Genomic DNA, 20,353 nt, shown 5'->3' on the forward strand with positions numbered 1-20,353 from the left:
TCTCATGCAGTTCCCGGGATACCTTATATACTTTTTTCCCCTCAATATATTTTTTTGATCTCTATAGAAACTGAAATTCTGAGGGAGTAAAAACTGTATGGAAAGAGAATACCCAGCCATCCCCTCTCTCTCTCTCTGGCCACCACTCCCTTAATTCTATTCTCACCTACCCCTCCCCTATCCCCCCTTCTAACAGCACCTCTTCACCCATCTCGGCCAACCGCAACTAGAACATGTAAAAAAAGTCTATCTTCCTCACCATCATCATCGTTTTCTTCATTCTCATCACCATCATCATCATCATCATCATCGCTTGCTTCATTTTGATCATCAACGTTAGAATCATTATCACCACATCATCATCTTCATCCTCATCCTCATCATCATCATCATCATCATCATCGCTTGCTTCATTCTCATCATCAACGTCAGCATCATCATCATCATCATCCTAACCTAACCTAACCTACCCTGACCTAACCCCCAAATCATCAAACTGTCGCTTGTCACTCTAATTACTTGACACCCTTACATCACTCTACCCTCCCCCCAACCCCACCCTGTCCCCCTCCCCCTAATACCCCTCATTCCCGTGTGCCCTCATCTCCCCTCTTACCTCCCCCCATTTCCCTCACACCCCTCTGTTCCACTCACCCCCCTATCTCCCCTTCCCCTCACTGCTCTTCTCCCCCCTCCTTGTTCTTCCCATTCCTCCCCCCACCCAAATCACCCCTCCATAACCACCTCGCCGTCCCCTTCCCCCATTTTTCCCCTCACCCCCTCCACCATTTCCCCTCACCGCCTGCTGACTTTTTCACCACCTTAAAGTCACACTACCACACTGACGAGGGCGAAGAGAAGGAATCACACACACACACACACACACACACACACACACACACACACACACACACACACACACACACACACACACACACTTTGAAAATATTGTAAAATTCCTTTTTTCAACATCCCTATTTTCTCTAACATCCCTTTCTTCAACATTTCCTACTCCCACTCCCATGCCCACGCCCACACCAGCAGACTGGACTGTGCCCATAACACGCAAGATATTGGCAGGTGAGTTCGTGTGGAGGTAAGGAGAATGAACTGCAAAAAGACGTGACCGTACTGAAGAGGTTAAATTTGACTAGCAACCAAGAAGACTCTGTGCGGAAGGGTCGATTTTTACCTGACAAAGATCCCAAACTCCTTTCAGCTTAGTCGATGGCCAAGTGTTGTCAGTCTGGAGTATATATTTGACTAATAACCAAGGAGACTGTGCTGGTAGAGTCGATTTATTTTTACCTATGCTCTTTTTACTCTAACTTGGCCTAAAATATCCATCTCTCTATCTTGAATGCTGAGTTGTAGCAATAGATTAACACTAGGATATGATGCTAGTCACTACGAAGCTATATGGAAAGGAGGTAGAGCCGTAGCACCGTCTTTTCTGCTACTGAGCTACGTGAAATAAGCTGCAAAAGGATGAAAATCTGGGCCAGGTTGAGGTGAATGGAGTACAGGAATCAAAAGAAGATGGAAACGGTGCAATATACAACACTGTCTGCACACTATAAATAACGAGACATATGCAGAACATAAACTGCTTAGGAAATTATAAGCGCAAGTGTGTGTGTGTGTGTGTGTGTGTGTGTGTGTGTGTGTGTGTGTGTGTGTGTGTACAGAGGCAGGTGTGCGGTATGGTGCTGTAATAGAGAAGCAATGCCAAACCAAACGAGAAACCATTAAAAAATCGATTTAATACCGAGGTGGAACACATGTGCCAGCACCTGGGATAGAAACCGGAAAAAAAAAAAGGGTCACCATTTTATACTTATTAACCTCTCGAATCACACGACTAGTCTTCATTTATTTACCTACTTTTTTACTGCTATCTCCAAGGGATTCCATTTAGAGAGGGGGAGACTTCGAATTGGAGTGATCACTGCAAGGGGTCTGTCCTGAGCTGAAGAAAATCATCTAGTGGCAGCAAGAATAAAAATGAAACATACGTCATCGGACTGCAGTGATTTAGACTTTGAAACGAGTGACGCATGTGTCATTTCCCTCCAAAAGGACTACAGTTCAAGCCAAAGGGAGCCGATTCCGTGACAGGTAAGCAAAATAGAACGCACAGCAAAACGCTTAAAAAAAAAAAAGTCCCCATACATAAGGAAACGGCCAAAGGATGTGTCATTTCCCGCCTAAAGGAGCGCAGACGCAAAATTCACGCCAGTGCAGGCCGATTTTGGCAATGGGTAGGCAAAATCGAAAGCAGAGAAGCAAAAACCATCAAGAGGACGTCCCCACATTAAAGGAAATTACTGAAGCTTGTGTCCTTTCCCGCCAACACAACTGCAAGCATAAAATTGAGGCTAGAGCAAGCCTATTCCGCAACAGTTAGGGAAAAATCGAACGCGCTAGATGAAAACTGTTGTGGTTTTACATTAGCTGTGAATGTCAACTCCGTCAGTGTTGACATTTCTTTTGTTGTGCATTCTTTGGTGGGGAGTGTGGTGGATATGTCTGACTCTCACCCTTCCTCTCTCTCTCTCTCAGCACTATTGATAAAGACACTACCGTACTTTCTTTTTTTTTTTTTTAATCCTAATTAACAATCACTTCAAAAATTCTTCATTATTCAGTCTATCGCTCGTTCACCTTCAGCTGTCAGAGACCGTCGTCCTATTGCAGCCTATTTCCCGCAGCTCAGTGGCAGAATAAGACAATCCTACGGTCCTGTATCCTTTCCATAGCACTTCTTCGTGACTTGCACCAAAATCATGTGTTAGTCTGCACTTCTAGATCAGAATTGAAGATGGAGAGATGGTAATTTTACGCCGATACTCCTTTCACTCTAACCTGGCCTAAAACTGACACCTCTCCATCTTGAGTGCTAACTTGTAACAGTCGATCAACACTAGAATATGGTGCCAGTCACGAGGAAGTGCTACAGAAAGGATGTAGAGCCGTGGCATTGTCTTTGTCAACCACTGAGCTTGGTGAAATATGCTGAAAAAATGAGGAAAATCTGGTCCAAGTTAAGGTGAAAATAGAATAATAAAAATAATGAGAAAATTTAAAGTTTTTGGCTGCTGTAAAAATAAAGAAAAAATATAAACGCAAGGAATCTTATACACTGTGTGGGTTCAAGAGAGTTTGATGGAATCCGATGCTCTTTTGTTTGGGTTCGATGGCTCGAATAGGTTCAGGATGGTGCTTGGAGGATAAATATTTGGCGCCAGGCTGAAGGGTCCGTTCTCATCATCAGCACCCTAGCACTGAGCTAAAAACCAGTCACTGAAGATATAACTGTTCATACTGGTCCATTACAAGACGGACATCATCATCATCATCATCATCATCATCATCATCATAATCATCATCATCCTATCACTCCTAAGCCTTGCTCTCTCCTACGACCCCCACCACCACCACATATACATACATACTCAAACAGTCCGCTGAAGATGGAAGCGATATTATGCTATTAAAACACACACACACACACACACACACACACACAGGAAGGGCGTGTCAACTGCCTCTCACTCACCCCTCTTCCTCTTCCCTCTCTCTCACAAAGGCACTGTTCCTCTCTTTTCTTTCACACTGCACGCACTCCCCCTCTTCTACCACTAATATCAACACTAGAGTATGGTGGTAGTCACGAAGAAGCGCTACGGAAAGGATGTAGAGAAGCGGTATTGTCTTTTTCTGCCACTGAGCTATTTGATATATGCTGCAAAAGGACGAAAATCTGGATCAAGTTAAGGTGAAGAAACTATAGAAGGAAACTAGAGGACCCAAGACGTGTGTTTCCTCAGCTGGCCTCACTACAGCGACAGTATACAGAGACTAAACAACTGGACGGCGATAGCGTGTGGAGGGCAGGGCAAGGCAGAGGGGGCACGGGAAGGGCAAAGCAGGGCAACGGCAAGAAAGGGCAAGGGTAGGGTAGCAGAGAAATTAAGGCTGGACAGGGTAGGGTAGGGTAGGGTAGGGTAGGGTAGAGCAGGAGGCAGATCAGGGAAGACCACGGTAGGGTAGGGGACAGCGCACAGCATGTCAGGGCAGAACAGGGCTGAAAAGGGCGAAGTAGGACAGGGAAGGACAGGGCAGGGCAGAGGAAGGCAGGGCAGGGCAGGGCAGAGGAAGGCAGGGCAGGGCAGGGCAGGGACAGGGAAGGGAAGGGGCAGGGTAGGGCAGGTCAGGGCTCAGAAGGGCAAAATAGAGCACGGCAGGGCAGATGCAGGGCAGGGACAGGGACAGAGGAGGGCAGGGCAGGCGGGTAGGGGCGGGGAGCTGATCCGGATATCCTTGAGATGGGCTGCCTGAGGTAGTGGTGGGGAGGGTCCGATATTACCAGCGGATATTCAGTTACCAGTTAGTCACACTATTGTTTATTTCACCTCTGTTTCAGCCAATCTATTTTTCTCTTTAACACCTTCGTTACGATGACGCCTTCTCTCATAATCACCGGGCTATGACCTGACGACTGTATTCAACTTTGCAATCACCCCAAGTAGTAAAGTGGATAACCAAACATCCACATAACCCCCTACGGCTTGAAACCCCACCGATAAGCTAAAAGAAATTGTCAGGCAGCAGCAAGACGCCTTCACGTGCTGGCACCGATATAACTGGGGGTTCACCTGCCTGGTCATACAAACGTCCCTAATCTCCCTCCTGTCTCCCGAAAGGAGGATGGTGGACTGCAGGAGGAGAGGAACTTCAGCCTGCAGTCCACTGGGTTCACATTTCAGAGGAACTACACTACTACAACTACTACTATTACTACCCTATGCTTCCAAACTTATGTGACACCCTGTAAAGTGACAAGGAATGTTATATCTGGTGTGTGTGTGTGTGTGTGTGTGTGTGTGTGCAACTATGTCTCGTTTAGTCTAGTTTCACCCAGACTAGTGGCACAACCTTCAATCACACACACACACACACACACACACACACACACACCAATAAAACATCAAACAGTCCCAATAATCGAAAAAAAAAACTCATCTGATCTAGAAGAAAAAAAAAAAAAAAAAACTCCAATTAGGGACACATTATTTTATTCAGCTGAGAGTGAATCATAGGAGTCTGGGTGTTAATTTAAAATATTTATAAACATTCCAACGTGCATTCAAAACTTTGGAAACGACTGCACTCCCTAAATTTAGCGAAATATTTTGAAACACCTGGATATCAAGGAAATCACTGCTAAAAGAGTTAATTATAAAAAGTGCAAATTTAATTCATTTATAAATTCTACACTTCACTAAACATCGGTCAGCTTCCAAAATGATCGATTAATAAACATCCGGGACTCATACATCAGCTAAAGACAGCGATAAACCTCTCAAAAGGACAATTACGAAAGCACACGAAAAAACAAAAACATAAACATCAATCAATCCCTCAAATTATCGATCGGTTAGGGAAAAAAATAGAAATAAAAGACACCTGAAAGCATCCATGTCCTAAAAATAATGGAAAGGTTACAAAAAAAGGAAAACCGAAATGACCTAAAAGCATCGGACGACCACGAAAACAACAGGGAATCAAAACAGAGCAACAGTAAAGATGCCTCCCAAAAATCAACGACAAACAGTGGCGCAACAGGTGCTAATCAAGGTCCATTACTGTTAATCAAGGTGAGCGACAAGTATCCGGTGCAGGTGTGACGGTCTGGCCAAGGGGAGTGTATGCTTGTGCAGTGAGACAAAAGTTCGTTTACTATTCCACTGCATCTGCTTCATACATTGCTCCCTAACGCATCTCTGGTTAAGGAAACTCCCTAACATCTCTCCTTTGGTGATTTATTCTTGGATGTGGTTGGTTAATATCGTTTTATATGTTATTTATGCAGAGTATGGTCACACTGGAAGGATTTACGTGACACAGAAGAGGACAGTAAGGTGTAATAAACAAAATAAACCTCTTAGGAAATCATCTGGTGTCAACTGGAATAAAATTTTAGAGTTGTACCGACCATGAGAAGGTTATAAAAAAGTAATATACCGGTACCGGTCTCTCTCTCTCTCTCTCTCTCTCTCTCTCTCTCTCTCTCTCTCTCTCTAGCCACGTCACCTTCCCTTCCCTTCCTCCACCTTCCCAGTCACACCCATTTCTCTCAACCCCCCTCCCCACTTCCCCTCTCCCTCACTCTTCCCCTTCCCATCAATTCCTTCCTCATCCATCTCTTTTCTCAGGTCTTTTCTAACCTTGTTCTCCCCCCTCCCCTTCCATTCCCTCCCCTCCCCCACTTCCACCCTCTTTCTTGCAACGCCCCTTTCCCTCACCCCTTCCCGTCTCCCCCTCTCTGTCCCCTCCTCCTCATTCCCTCTTCATTCCTTTGCTATTTTCACCCTCCTTCTCTCTTCCCATCTTCCTTTCTCCCTTCTCCCTCTTCTTTCTTCTCTTCTCCTTCCTTCCCCATTCCTTTCCCTCTCATTCTCGATCTTTCTTCCCTCTTTCCTTCTCCTTTTCCTCTCTTTCTGCAATACAGACCATCCAGCAGAATGCACACACCTGGGCACTCTCAGATGTTTAAAATTGTGATGCCCCTGCGTTCGGATCTAAGAACTTGGCAACTATGAGCAGGTAGGCGGAGGGCGGTACGCTAAGTGTGTCCCGGCATCACTCCCTCAGCCCTGCAGCACCGACCCCCAGGACTTTATACAATATTCCTCCATTCTACCTCTCCTCAACCCCTCTCATCTCATCTCTACCTCCATCTTAACCTCTATATTTCCTTCTCTCTCTCTCTCTCTCTCTCTCTCTCTCTCTCTCTCTCCCTCAGTTCCCTCATCCCTCTTCATCCAGTTCAACTCGCAGCATCCTCTCTCTCTCTCTGTCTCTCTCTCTTTCATACACACACACACACACACACACACACACACACGCGCGCACACACACACACACACACACACACACACACACACACACACACACACACACACACACACACACTCTCTCTCTCTCTCTCTCTCTCTCTCTCTCTCTCTCTCTCTCTCTCTCCCTCTCTCTCTAAGCTGTAATTAGAGAGAAATCAACTTCCCTCATTAACTGCACCACCATCATCAATTAACTACATCGTTAACGATAAATTACACCTCTCTTTAATTACATTTTTCTCTCCCTCTCTCTCTCTCTCTCTCTCTCTCTCTCTCTACTTCACTATTCATCCTGGATCTTTGGGCACACACAAACCTGATCAATCACTCTCGTACCAATGATCTGTTTTTGCTACATGGGGTGAATGGATGATGACAGACTGACTAGGAAAGAGTATGAGTGAGGAGGAGGGCGAAATGGGTAGAGGGAGAAGAAGAATGAGATGGAAGGATGTGGTGGAGAGGTATATGAGATGGAAGGATGTGGTGGAGAGGTATACGATATGGAAGGATGTGGTGGAGAGGTATATGAGATGGAAGGATGTGGTGGAGAGGTATATGATATGGAAGGATGTGGTGGAGAGGTATATGAGATGGAAGGATGTGGTGGAGAGGTATATGATATGGAAGGATGTGGTGGAGAGGTATATGAGATGGAAGGATGTGGTGGAGAGGTATACGATATGGAAGGATGTGGTGGAGAGGTATATGAGATGGAAGGATGTGGTGGAGAGGTATATGAGATGGAAGGATGTGGTGGAGAGGTATATGAGATGGAAGGATGTGGTGGAGAGGTATATGAGATGGAGGGATGTGGTGGAGAGGTATATAAGAAGGTGGTGGGGTGGAGAGGTATATGAGATGGAGGGATGGGGTGGAGAGATTTTTGAGATGGGAGGGATTTAGGGTAGTAAGGTATATGAATGAAGGTGGTGTGAGCTGGAGGATGGGCAGCCTGATGACAGAAGACAGGGTAACATGAGGTAATCTGTCTGTGGCCACGGCTTTCAATTAATATGTCTGGCTATACAAGGAGACACAACTATACCTTGTTTTTGCAAGACTGACAAGGAGAGGGGAGAACAGAACTCCCTTGTGTATGTTGTTCCTCATGACAAAAACAAACCTATCTACAGCCAGAAGTCTTAATCCCATACAGGGTTTCCACAAACAAATCGCCCCCACGTCACCCCATCCTCTGCCTTCATGTAGCCCTTTCTCCAACTCATTATCCTCCTCCCTCATTTATTATCACTCCACTCCATCCCTCCATCTCAATCCTCGGTCTCCCCTTCCACCTCACTCACATACACTTGACTAGTTACTCGCTCTTCCCCCATCTCCTCGACAAGATCAAACCATCTTACATACGAGAGTAGAACTGCAGAAAATGATTTGTCCCGAGATGATCATGGAAAGGAGTGCCGAAGCTTATCACGTTTCTTGTTCCTACTGCAAAAGCAAATCTTGGTCACGACATTGTGGATCCGGTCGCTGTCGCGGGAAATCCACAGTCCGAGCGTGACGCTGTATTATTTTTATCATTATCAACAAGAGATTAACAAAGTTTAGAGCCTATTTTTAATTTCACTGATACGGACTACTAATGGAAACAAAACTGCTCATCCCCCCCTCCCCACCTCTCAACCTCATAAGAGCAACAAAGCAGCCTGGCATCCTAAACGCCCACAAACAAAGCCTTCCCAAGCATCCGGAACCCCATATTGTTTGGTATACACTTGCCTCTACGTGGCCTTGAAGGTGCTCATGACGTGGCTGGTGTGGCGGGTGACAGCACAGGAAAAGTGACGATTGTTTTAGCATTTATCCGCAGTGCTAAAGTCAGAAATTATATTCGACTTCAGTTCAGGTTAAAGAAAAAAAAATAGCTTAACGTGGATGCAAAGTAACGAAATAATGAAGGAAATACTATTGCCTGCATGCCATTATTGCCAAGCAACCTGCCCGTAGGCACGTACAGCTTCCTTGCTGGATGTCACTAAATGACACCACTTTTCTAATCCAATACGTTCATTTATTTTTCAGAATTACAACTTTACTTTATCTATCACACTATTATTCTTAAATGATCAACGTTGTAATACTGTTATATCAATCAATGTCATCCTCTAACGTCTAAATTATATATGACAAGCAATATACTGAAACTAATTGCACCTTAGCACTCGACATAATATTTCCATTTAAGTCCTATACATATGATACTTAAAGAAACCGATGTATTTATCTTCACATTAAGGAGAAAGTCAAGGGAAAACGAGCTCCGAATGACAACTCTCCGCCCCTCCCCCTCTCCCCAATGTTTACATCAGTGTACAGACGACAGCAATGGGAGTGAGACGTTCCTCGCTCTCCCTCTTCTGTCTTAACTTGGTATCATGTTTTCTTTTTAGTGCAGCAGCTCTGTATAACAGTACTGACAATGTAGTGCTATTAGATAATAGTAATTTTTCCACGTTAGTATACGATACAGAAAATGCGTGGATTATCGAGTTCTATAATTCATGGTGTGGACACTGCATCCAGTTCGCCCCGATATGGAAACAGTTTGCGAAGAATATTAAAGGTAAACTGTTACTAATTTGTTTATAATGACGTGGGACATACTATGCCACATGTTTCACTCACTACCTGCAATTGTAGACTGGGAAAAATGACTTGGGTATAAGTCATACCTCTTGAGGAAAAATAGTGCTGACTTCCAAGTTTCCTTATCTCCCTATCGCCCAAGGCAACATCTTGTGAGGGTGGCCCAACAAAAAAGACGTTTTCTATGCATTTTTGTTCCTATTCGGAACAATTTCCTCCCCATAACACCACCCTCTCTCATAAAATCTACCCCTTATCTTTTGTTTCTCTCTCCATCGCCCAATGCTGCATCCTGTGAGAGACGACCCCTATGAAAAAATTTCCAAGCATTTTTGTTCCTATTCAGTACAGAATCCCCTTCCACAGCATACCACCCTTCCCCATACACCCCAGCCTCATCTCTCTCTCTTTCTCTGGACTTTATATCATGTCCCTATATATCAATCAGTGTATTCCATAACTTAACACTGGATTTGCTTGTTTGTTTACCATACAATATATCTGTTTCAGCCTATACAATAAATACTGAGTGTTTTGAAAAATGTGGTCATCGTGAAGAATTCTTGTGTCGCTTTATCTTCCAGGAATTAGAATATTAAGAATCCTTTCCATAGTGTTATCCTAATGGTATCTAGGAATCCAATGTGCTTATAATTTTCAGTCTGTAGCATATTTATAAGTGTTGCTCAAACCCTGCATAAGGCCGCTGTGATCACAATCTGAACTAAGGTTGTCAAGCTTCAGGTCCTCCAGTGCTGGAAGGTTGCATTATGAGGCTGGCTGATATATTTACCCTGTATATTCTTCATGCTGTTTACTTTCTTCATAAGCATTGTACGGTACAAGCTACAGGTATGTCAGTTTTATCACACAAAATTATTGCTGGTGCTGTAAAAAAAAAAAAAAAAAAAAAAAAAAGTGATTTGGTACCCAACCCACCAGAAACGCAAGTTCGAAACAACTGACATGGAACACTACCACGCGAGGGAAAACCACATATGTAGAGTTAAACTGATCCATGTTGGGTGTTGGAGAGGAACACCTTCATCAAGCAGGACCAATACTTTCGTTATGAAGCATCACTATAAATATATAATTGCATTAATAATGTATAAATGCATGAACTGTAGAGCTGAGCAAGTGAAAGGGTTAACCTTTTTATAAATAATTTTTGTGTATTTTTTCTAGACTGGGAGCACACAGTCAAAGTTGGAGTAGTGGACTGCTCTGTGGATGACAACATGCCATTATGTCGGGAGTACGAAATTATGGCATACCCAACGATTAAGCTGTTTGCCTCAAGGTGTAGCCAGGTGAGTGTCATTAAGCCTTCAGTAAAATTATGATGTCACTACAGTTAAAACTAATGATCAATAAAGTGGACCTGATATTTCTTACATTTCAATATGCCTGATAATACTGGATTACCCAGTACTTACAATTCTGACCGATGCCAGTTCATTTTACTTTAGCCAGTGAAAAAACTGAATGTGATATATGGTTAGTGAAACTGACCTTACTGTATAATATTTCAGAGCTCTCTGTCCTGTTACCTGTATACAAAACACAAAGAACAGCAAAAGTCTTGAATATTTTATAACTGGTAGCCCATATAGTCAGCAATGAAGTATGAAAAAGACTCACATGGTTGCAGTGGGCTTTTTCCAGATGCTAGATACTGAACAGTGGTCAAAAATGGTAAAGTTCCCTGCACTTGGAATTTTACATACATTGGTTCCTTGCAGAAACCGGTCTGATAAAGTGAGATGATTTTGTACTGTGTTCAAAGTAGTGTATATGATCATCAACCTAATACAGTACATTTTTTTTTTTTACCTTACCCCCTTCGATTACTGGAAAGAAGGGTTGAGATGATGATGATGATATTTTAAGCTTGGATGACAAATTTGCATTTATTTCCACAGGGAGACTTGGGCACAGATATGGTACAGTCTTCATCCATTGATGTTATTGAAAACAACCTGATTGATTTTCTAGTTGAAAAACAGAAAGCAAATAATGGGTCATCAACATGGGTAAAACTACAGCCATATGAGTAAGTATATTTGTACAATGTAGGTTACTATGTGTGCTACTTTATTTTTTTTAAATCTGGAATATGATGAAATTTTACTAGAATCAATTAATCAGATCATCTTACTGATATTAGCCAACAGAACTGATAAATCCAAAATGGACTGCACTTTTGGAAAAAAGGTTTGGTTAAGCCAGAGTTTCACTACCATATCCCAGCTCCGGGGTGTGTGTTCAGGTTTGGATACGTAATATATAGCGAGTCACCATTGAATATCAGGGATATGTTCCAAAATGCAGTATCATAATTTTTTTTTTTTCAAAAAACCAGTAGTGTAAACTGAGGGAAACTGGCAAGTTGGCTTGTTAAGTAGCAGTGAAATTTAAAATATAATCTACTTATAACTGAAAGTGGACCTGTTTTTAACCAAGAATATAAAAAATAATAGGACATAACAAGGATTTACTGTATAAAAAATGTATATGACCTTAATGTACCGGTATATGATGTACTTAGAAGAGAAGGCTGACAGGCACCAAAGATCTTCTTGTGGCCCAAGGTTTAATTTAATGTGAACTTGGTTGACTGCAGGTTAAAGCTGCTCTGATCTCACAATCCACTGCATTCGTATAACCAATCAACAGAGCTCCTCAGTTAGGTACCACTGCATTAAGGTATCCCACTTCAACACTGCACCAAAAATACAAGTGCAATACTGTACTGAGTTTCTTTTCCTGCATTTTAATGTTGAAATCACACTTTATGGCATGGTGCCTGTCTACCATAACTTCTGATGCCTCATATGCTTTCAGAGGTACAATAACTGACCTGTGGAGTGAAGCACCGAGTCCTGCTGAGCATGTTGTGGTTGTCATGGATCAGGCCAATTCACACCACGCCAGGGGAAGTATACTGGACCTGGGGGGATACTCTTCTGTAAGTATACTGTATATGCAGGCTTCAAGTATAAGTGTTTTGTTATATAGTTGATGAATTAACACCTACAGTATTCTTCACCTAAAATCTTTACAGGCAATGCTATTTTGATCTCTCTAGTTCAATAACATGTTTCTTTTAATTCATTCATGTTAGTTTCAGATGCATTTATTCTATTTATGATAGAACTCTTGGACTGAAGGGGTATATGAAAGCTATATTTAACCTTCAGTGTGAAATATCCCTCTAAAGCCGAGTAAAAATCATCCTGAGACAGCAAGATTTAAATGAAAAATGATCATCAAATTGCAGGGGATAAGGTATGCTGCAAGATATCATAACATTCCCCATACAGTTGGTACAAGCAGTCATTATGATAAGATGTTCCTGAATATCGCAATTCCTGAATATCACAATTCCCATTCTAGAGTTGTTGTTGTGCCCCACGCTTATCTGAAACATGAACCCAGTGGACTGCAGGTTTAATTTACCCTCCTCCTGCAGTCCACTTTGCTCTTTTTGTGAGACAGTGAAGTTGTTATGGGACATTTGTATAACCAGACAGTTGAGCTGCCTGGTTATATCATTACCACCACATGAAAGCATCCCTCTCCAGCATCATTTTCTTCCTGTACAGTAACTGGTATAGATAGACCTCCTAATAAGTGAGGGTAGGTTCAAGTATATAACAACTTTTTCCATACAGCAGGTACTGTAAATTTTGGGGAATGGCAGATCAGCTTTACTTCTCAAGTTGTCAGAAAAACTTTAATATGCCGTCATGAATCAAAAGCTTGTCTGGCTTAAAGATATTTTGCCCATGATGCTGCATATCCAGTAAGAAGGGATTAATGAGCCTTTTGTTTTCAAGTTTTTTATTGCTGTCTAGACCCTACCCTACCCAGTCCTTAGGTGGGAGAAGAGATCTGGATGATGATGATGATGATGCTACAGAGCCATTAATGAGTTCTGTGATATTTACAGGTGTTCATGCGATACCAGGAGGCTAATGCGAAAGACAGAGCGAAGTATAGGTCTGCGTCCTTCCCAGTTCTCATCATCAGTGACAAAACAGGCAAGGAGGAAGTCATCAACACAAATGGAAAAACTCACAAGGAAATAAGTGCTCTTCTCATGAAGAAGTTTGGCTTAAACCGAGGAATGCTTCCATACAAGAATGTTCTCACTGGTATGTGTTCTGCTTCTGGTGCATAAATATTGCCAGCAAGTTATTTCTGTATACAGTACTGTATATGATATCCTCCTGACAACTTTAATCACCTTAGGAAAGACCTCTTGTACTTGAGCAGTAAGTGAAGTCTGTATTTAACCCCTTCAGTAGAGGAAATCTTTTTTAAGCTGAGTATATCCAGGTAGTGAAAGCAGAGATGAAATAGAAATTGCATCGTTATATTGAAGAACTTGAATGTTTCATGGTATTAATCTTCAAGAGAGAACATTACCTTACCTCTGCTGTAATTAATGCATCATCTCTTAACAGGAATAAAGAGCAAGCCAGCAATGAAAAAAGAGGACATGGAGGGAGCAGGGGATGGCCAGCCCGAGGAAATAAACAGTGACATCCTGAACTACGAGGATGATTTACCCGACACGGCCTTCACTGGGTCAGAGAGACAGGACCAGGTTTATATGGTGGATATTGAGAATGCCATATCATACGCTTTAAATCATGAGGTTGCCCAGCATAAAATTATCAACGGAGAAGCCCTTACATCCCTCCAAGAGTTTCTGGATGTGTTAGTAAGGTACCTCCCAGCTCGGCCTGCCATTCATAACTTCCTGTCAAAACTCCACCAGTTCACATTAAATAATGGAAATAGTATTGAAGGCAAAAAGTTCCAGGATAAAATTAAGGCCTTACAGAGTCAAGATTCAGTGTTACCAGATCACCAGCCCTGGATTGGGTGTCTAGGCAGCCACGAAAAGTACAGGGGATATCCTTGTGGGCTCTGGACAACTTTCCACGTCCTTACGGTAAATGCAGTGCTTCAAGATGGTAGTAAGAAGTATTACAATCCCAAAAAGCCACTGAGAGCCATTCATGGATTTGTAAAACACTTCTTTGGGTGTAGATACTGCTCAGAACACTTCCAAGCAATGTATGCAGTTGATGCTGAGTCATCTGTAAATGTGGCAGATGATGGTATATTGTGGCTGTGGCGAGGTCACAACAAGGTCAACAAACGCTTGAAAGGAGATGAAAGTGAAGATCCCCAACATCCTAAGCAACAGTTCCCACCTAAATCCTTCTGTCCCACGTGTTGGGAGAGAAGTCAGTTCAAAGAAAAGGAGGTGCTGACATATCTTAAAGGTATATATGCCAAACGGGCACTCTCATTCAGGGGAACACAATCAGTTTCATCCCCAGTGAGAAATAGACCGGCCAAAGTTATGCAAGAACTGGAAGGCTACAGGAGAGATAAGAAGAATGTTGGAACTGTGAGCAAGAGACTGAGCAACAGTAAACAGGAACTACAGGCCCCTAACAGCTGGGGCTTCAACATGACAGACATTAGCCTCTGCGTCTTCCTCTATGGAATATCTACGGTCATAATCATGAGTGTCTACTGCATGGTAATAATTAGAAGAAAAATGAGAAGACGAAAATTCTTAGAAGCTTACAAATTACCGTAAGTTTTTTAGCATTCTTTTTTAACGACTGTTATGAACCTATAGTGAGAATTAGTCTTAATCGGTGTAAAGTATGAATGTTTATATTTTATTTACATCTGCACCACTAATTTTCTATATATATATGTACAGTAGACCTCCAAATGTGTTGACATTTTATACTGAAGCTGATATTTACATATCCGCTAGTTTTCTATGCATTTCAGTTTACGTCCACTACTGTATATTTTGTCAAATTTTTATCCTCTAGTTTAGCTAAGAGAAGAATCTGATCACAATACAGTATTCGTCAGTGAAAATAATACAGATACATTAAACCCTTATTATATGGTGAGACACTGAAAAAATATAACTTTTTAAAAAATTAATTATGCTACTAGTATCTGTATAGTACTGTACACTGTGGGAAATTGGAGTATTAGCTTTATAGGTAGCAATGGACCTTTCATTCAGAGTCATTTTGTAATTCACTGAGGATGTCACTGAAAAAAGATCAACTAAATTATGACATACAGTGAAGACTTTACATATATTATGGAAGGTATGCTAACCTCTTCAATCTAGGTGACATTCTTGTAGCTGTCCTCTTGCATCAAGGTGATATTCGTTTAGCTATATCCTTGCTCTGTCAGATGATTTTATTCAATGTAGCAAAGGCCTCTAGTATTGTAGAGGCCTATTTAAGGCCATATCTTACTTCTTCAGTTTCAAAACACTATCCTAAACTGACAAAATTGTCAGATCCCCCTCCCCCTTCCAAGAAAAAAGAGAATCTCAAATGTTCCTTCTGCAGTAGGAGAGAGTTAACATATAAAGTAGTATGTAAAATTTATAAGTACTTGTCTTCCTTAAGAAAATTATTGTATGAATCACTTCGGCTTGAGGACATCTTGCTATCTCGAGACAGCATTATTAACATTTGGAGTTAGATACAGTTTTCATTAATCACATGTACAGTACACAAGAAGTCTTTTGTAAGTAGAATCATATCACGTGGAGGTGACAGAAGTAAAGTGAAATCAGGTATCATTATAGTTAAGGGGTTAAGTGGTACTATATTTCATTACCAATACAATTCCCCTCCATACCAAAACTGGAAAACTAGCTATCTTACTGAGAGACTGAAACCAAACTACACAGTTGTCAAGTCTACTGTACACAGCTCTCAACCCTTTTGGTATGATGATTTTTTTATTTTTTATATCTCCATACAATTTATTCAGCTGAGGAGACTTTTTAAACTGGGGGGATGAGATACTGTATGGCTTTTGCAATTAATGGCCTTATCTCAGGTGAATAAAAAATCATGTGGATGTAGCAATAAAAAAAGGAAAAATAGTCGATCATACTAAAAGGGTTAAACACAGATGGCCATCAGTCAGTTTCAGATCATGCCACACGAAGGTCATTCTAGCCCTTTCACCACAAATTTTATATTCCAAGCTGAATGAAACCATTTGACAGTGGCAAGTATAAGCTTACAAGATGTGACTATGCTGAAAGAGTTAATGGATATTGATTCTAACCCTTTTAATCAAGAAATCTTTTTAAAACTTTGTAAAATTGCCTTGAAGCAGTGTGAATAATATAAATAAAACATCATCCCATTAAAGGGGTTAATGTCTTTACTGTGATGATTTTTCACTAGGCAGGTTTACTCAGCATAAGAGACTTTTCAGACTTAAGAGGTTAAAGTCTTCAGTAATCCCAGCTCTGTAGTATGAGGCTAAAATTGTCTGGCAGCAGTCAGAATGATATACAAAAACCGATCATCAACGAGAAGTGGTAATGAGACTTTGGAATTCTTAACTTTTTACCTCCAGTTGATGCACTGTGATATTTTATTCATGCTAAAACTCTGAATTTGTTCAAGTGAGAGAAATCATAGCAGTTAAAGGCTTCATAAAATGTCTGAGGTAATTTTTTTCTCTGCTACTGGTATATCTGGAAACTTTATTCAGGCAAACACTAGAAGATTTTGTTCAACTAAGAGAAACCCCGTAGTAGCTATAAATTCATTCTCTCTCGGCTACTGGCACACGTTGGATTTTTATGTAAGCTACCACCTGATGATTTTCCTCATCTGTGAAAAATCCATGCAAGCAATGGGAAAGGGTTAAACATATCATGAAACACTTGATGGCCAACACATGTTAACTGTTCTTCCATTTTGTGACAAAATATAAATTATGTGTGTGTGTGTGATGTGTTCCTCCATTTTATAGATGTGTGTGATATGGATTCCTAAACCCTTTCACTTTCTATGGATGCTTTGTTATTTTACCTAGGCCAGGCTGCCATTGAATGACTGTATTCAGTGTAGAGAAATTCTGTATAATCACAGTCACTGCTTTCTGGACCTATCTTCACCCCAGCATGAGTGGGAAAAAGTAGGATGATGATGATGAGAGAAGTTCCCCTAGAACTTCTCTCATCATCATCATCATCTTCGAGTAACCTAGGGAATATTCAGATATGCCTTACGTGCAAGAAGACAACATGGATTTAGCCTGAACAAAATAATCAGTTGCATCCATGGCAACAAAAGGGTTACTATACACTTGGTATTGTCAATTAATGTTAAATGCAATAAAACCTCTCTTTATCAGACTAATTAGAGTCCTATCATATACTGTACCTGACTCGTAGCAGACAGAGAAGCAAGAAATTTTTGTTCCTTACTCCATCTACATGAGGGGGAAAAGAGGTTTGTATGATGATAGTGATGAAACTGTTGCCATGTGTACTGAGTCCAGGTGTGTGTGTGTGTGAGAGAGAGAGAGGGGGGGAGGGGTTCTGTGATAAAAATGTTGCAACTGTGTGTCAACTGAGATTTCCCGTTCTGTGTATGGGGGATAAGGAAATGAGTTAGATGAAAGGTGCATGTGGAATTACTCATATGTGAAGAGATACCGTAGAAAGGCAAATGAAATTATGAGAGTGCTGGGATGTTGATGTGCTAGAATGTAGTAGGAAGAGTCAGTTGAGCTGGTTTGGCCATAATGAGATAAAATGGAGAACAAGAGACTGACACAAATATATGTTAGTGAACTGTAGGGAGAGAGGGTGACTGAAAAAGAAGTAAAATGGTATATTAATGAGAATGGTGTCAGGTGAAGAGAGGGCCATCTGATGACAGAGGAAAGGGTGAGGCAGTGGCAATCTACTCATGGTCTCCCCTTCTATGATTAAGGCAGTTGGCTACTGATGGAGTGATTGACTGACTGATATGACAGTATATGAGTATTCAGTTATGTGATGATCCTGTGGTGTTTCATGTTTAGTGATCTTTAGACTTACAGTGCACTGTCCAGTATAAGGAGGTTTTATTGCATCTACCTAAGATGTATTGTGCTGCTAATACACACACGTGCATGAAATAGTTTGATAATTACCTGTATATGTACTGTTAGTTTACAAAAGCACACTATTACATCACAGTACAACAATAAACATATGGTTAACCCTTTGAGAGGTGTAATAGTGCCATGCTTGGTAACAACCAACAGCTACAGTATAGTTTTGAGAGTTTGATATATACTGTATTTTTAGAACAGAGATACAATATGCTGTATTACTATTTTACAGAGCATATATACCAGTAAGTACTTGTAACTGCCGCAAAAGTAATTTTTATAAATGTCACATGCCCACAACTGAAAGGGTTAATTCAGCCAAAATATTTTGGCATTACATTTCACATGCACATAAACTGTTTTGCTTGAGTGTGTATGTAGTACAGTACAGGGTGGTAAACATAACTGACCAAAACAAATCACAAAAGAAAAGATGTCTTGCTTACAGATACTTCACTGTCTGTCCACTTTAACTTGGAATGCTATGTCTCTGTCTTGAATGATGAACTATAACACCAAATGGGGTCTGTTCACAAATAAGCATTATGGATAAGATGTAGAGCTACTGCAGTCTTATTCTGCCTCTGAGTTATGGGAGATAAGCTGTGAAAGGACAAAAAAAAAATCTATGCCAAGTTAAAATGGTCAAGCTTTACCATAGGCAGTGAATTAGATATAAAAATTACAAGATGTGTTTATCATGTGTTGTATTCTATAGTCCTAGTTCCTCTCTTTGGCCTGTAGTCTTTTCAGTTTAAGAGACTTTGTGGCATCTTCCTTGGTACTTTATCTTCAGTATTACATGTTACACTTTCTTGTATGCTATTTATACTGTTTTAAAACCCACACAGATTGCAATTATAAAAGAACATTAACATCCTGTTTGCTGAAATAAACTGGTAAGGAGAGATGTGACAAAGTCTCCTGAACTGATGAGAATTGCCTTTGCCCCATCTGTCATTTATCTTCTGTTGTCTGTCAGTAAACAACCTGTAGACACTTGGCTGGATCACACCCTGACATAGAAAGCATGCCTTGAAAGTGCAAGTGTAGCATTAAATTAACGTCAACTCCCTGGTATGCTTACCTCCTCCCCTATCTTCCCCTTCCTCCCACACACACACACGCACAGACACACACACACACACACGCACACGTGCACACACACACACACACACACACACACACACACACACACACACACACACACACACACACACACACACACACACACACACACACACACACACACACACACACATGGGCTAATGATAACAGCTATTCTTTATTATTTCTCAATCTGTCAGACTCCAGAACAAGCTGATTTCCTCCTTGTTCCTGTTTACCCAGCATGGATGCTGGATTTCAGCAGGTCACATTCTAGGGGAAGACTGGGACACTGATAAATTGATTGTATGTCTTAATGACCCTCAAGTAGACCATAGACATTAGCTTGACTTCTTCCTGTTCTTCGTCCTGTATAACCCGACAAAACTGAGCTGCTTTAGTGTACTCCATTTATGCTGAAGGAGACCATCATATATCCCTTTTAGCATTTGGACATGCAGGCCATTGCAATTTATGCCAAGTATACAGACTTGTTTATCTGTGAATAACTAACACCTTAAACTAATCCAGAAGTCACAGTTGTTGTCAGACGCCAAGGTACTGTTCTTCAACTGCTGTCATAAAAAGCAGAGACTATCCACAGATGGTTTTACTTGTGCTTGTGGTAAAACAGGCAAAGGTCAAGGTCACAGAACTTCACATGTTTATGTGTTGCTTTGTTTTTAAATACCGGTATATTAGATCCTAAGTTTAAATACTGAGAGCTGTGATTGAATGAATGAACTGGCCACTTT

At 41.2% G+C, this 20,353-nt stretch overlaps 1 protein-coding gene across 1 annotated transcript in view; it reads left to right on the forward strand.

Moving 5' to 3' along the window:
• Positions 1 to 20,353, forward strand: part of LOC145405798 (sulfhydryl oxidase 2-like) — a 29,723-nt gene that overhangs the window by 7,226 nt on the left and 2,144 nt on the right. The window contains exons 2-7 of the mRNA XM_080277034.1: positions 9,317 to 9,489; positions 10,701 to 10,825; positions 11,438 to 11,568; positions 12,360 to 12,483; positions 13,468 to 13,672; positions 13,985 to 15,134. Coding sequence (XP_080133160.1) covers positions 9,317 to 9,489; positions 10,701 to 10,825; positions 11,438 to 11,568; positions 12,360 to 12,483; positions 13,468 to 13,672; positions 13,985 to 15,134 — 1,908 coding nt within the window. The remainder of the gene's footprint in view (positions 1 to 9,316; positions 9,490 to 10,700; positions 10,826 to 11,437; positions 11,569 to 12,359; positions 12,484 to 13,467; positions 13,673 to 13,984; positions 15,135 to 20,353) is intronic.

Source organism: Coenobita brevimanus, chromosome 68 (genome assembly GCF_032717465.1).
Source record: "Coenobita brevimanus isolate Jiangsu-jjx chromosome 68, ASM3271746v2, whole genome shotgun sequence".
NCBI classification, from domain to species: Eukaryota; Metazoa; Arthropoda; class Malacostraca; order Decapoda; family Coenobitidae; genus Coenobita; species Coenobita brevimanus.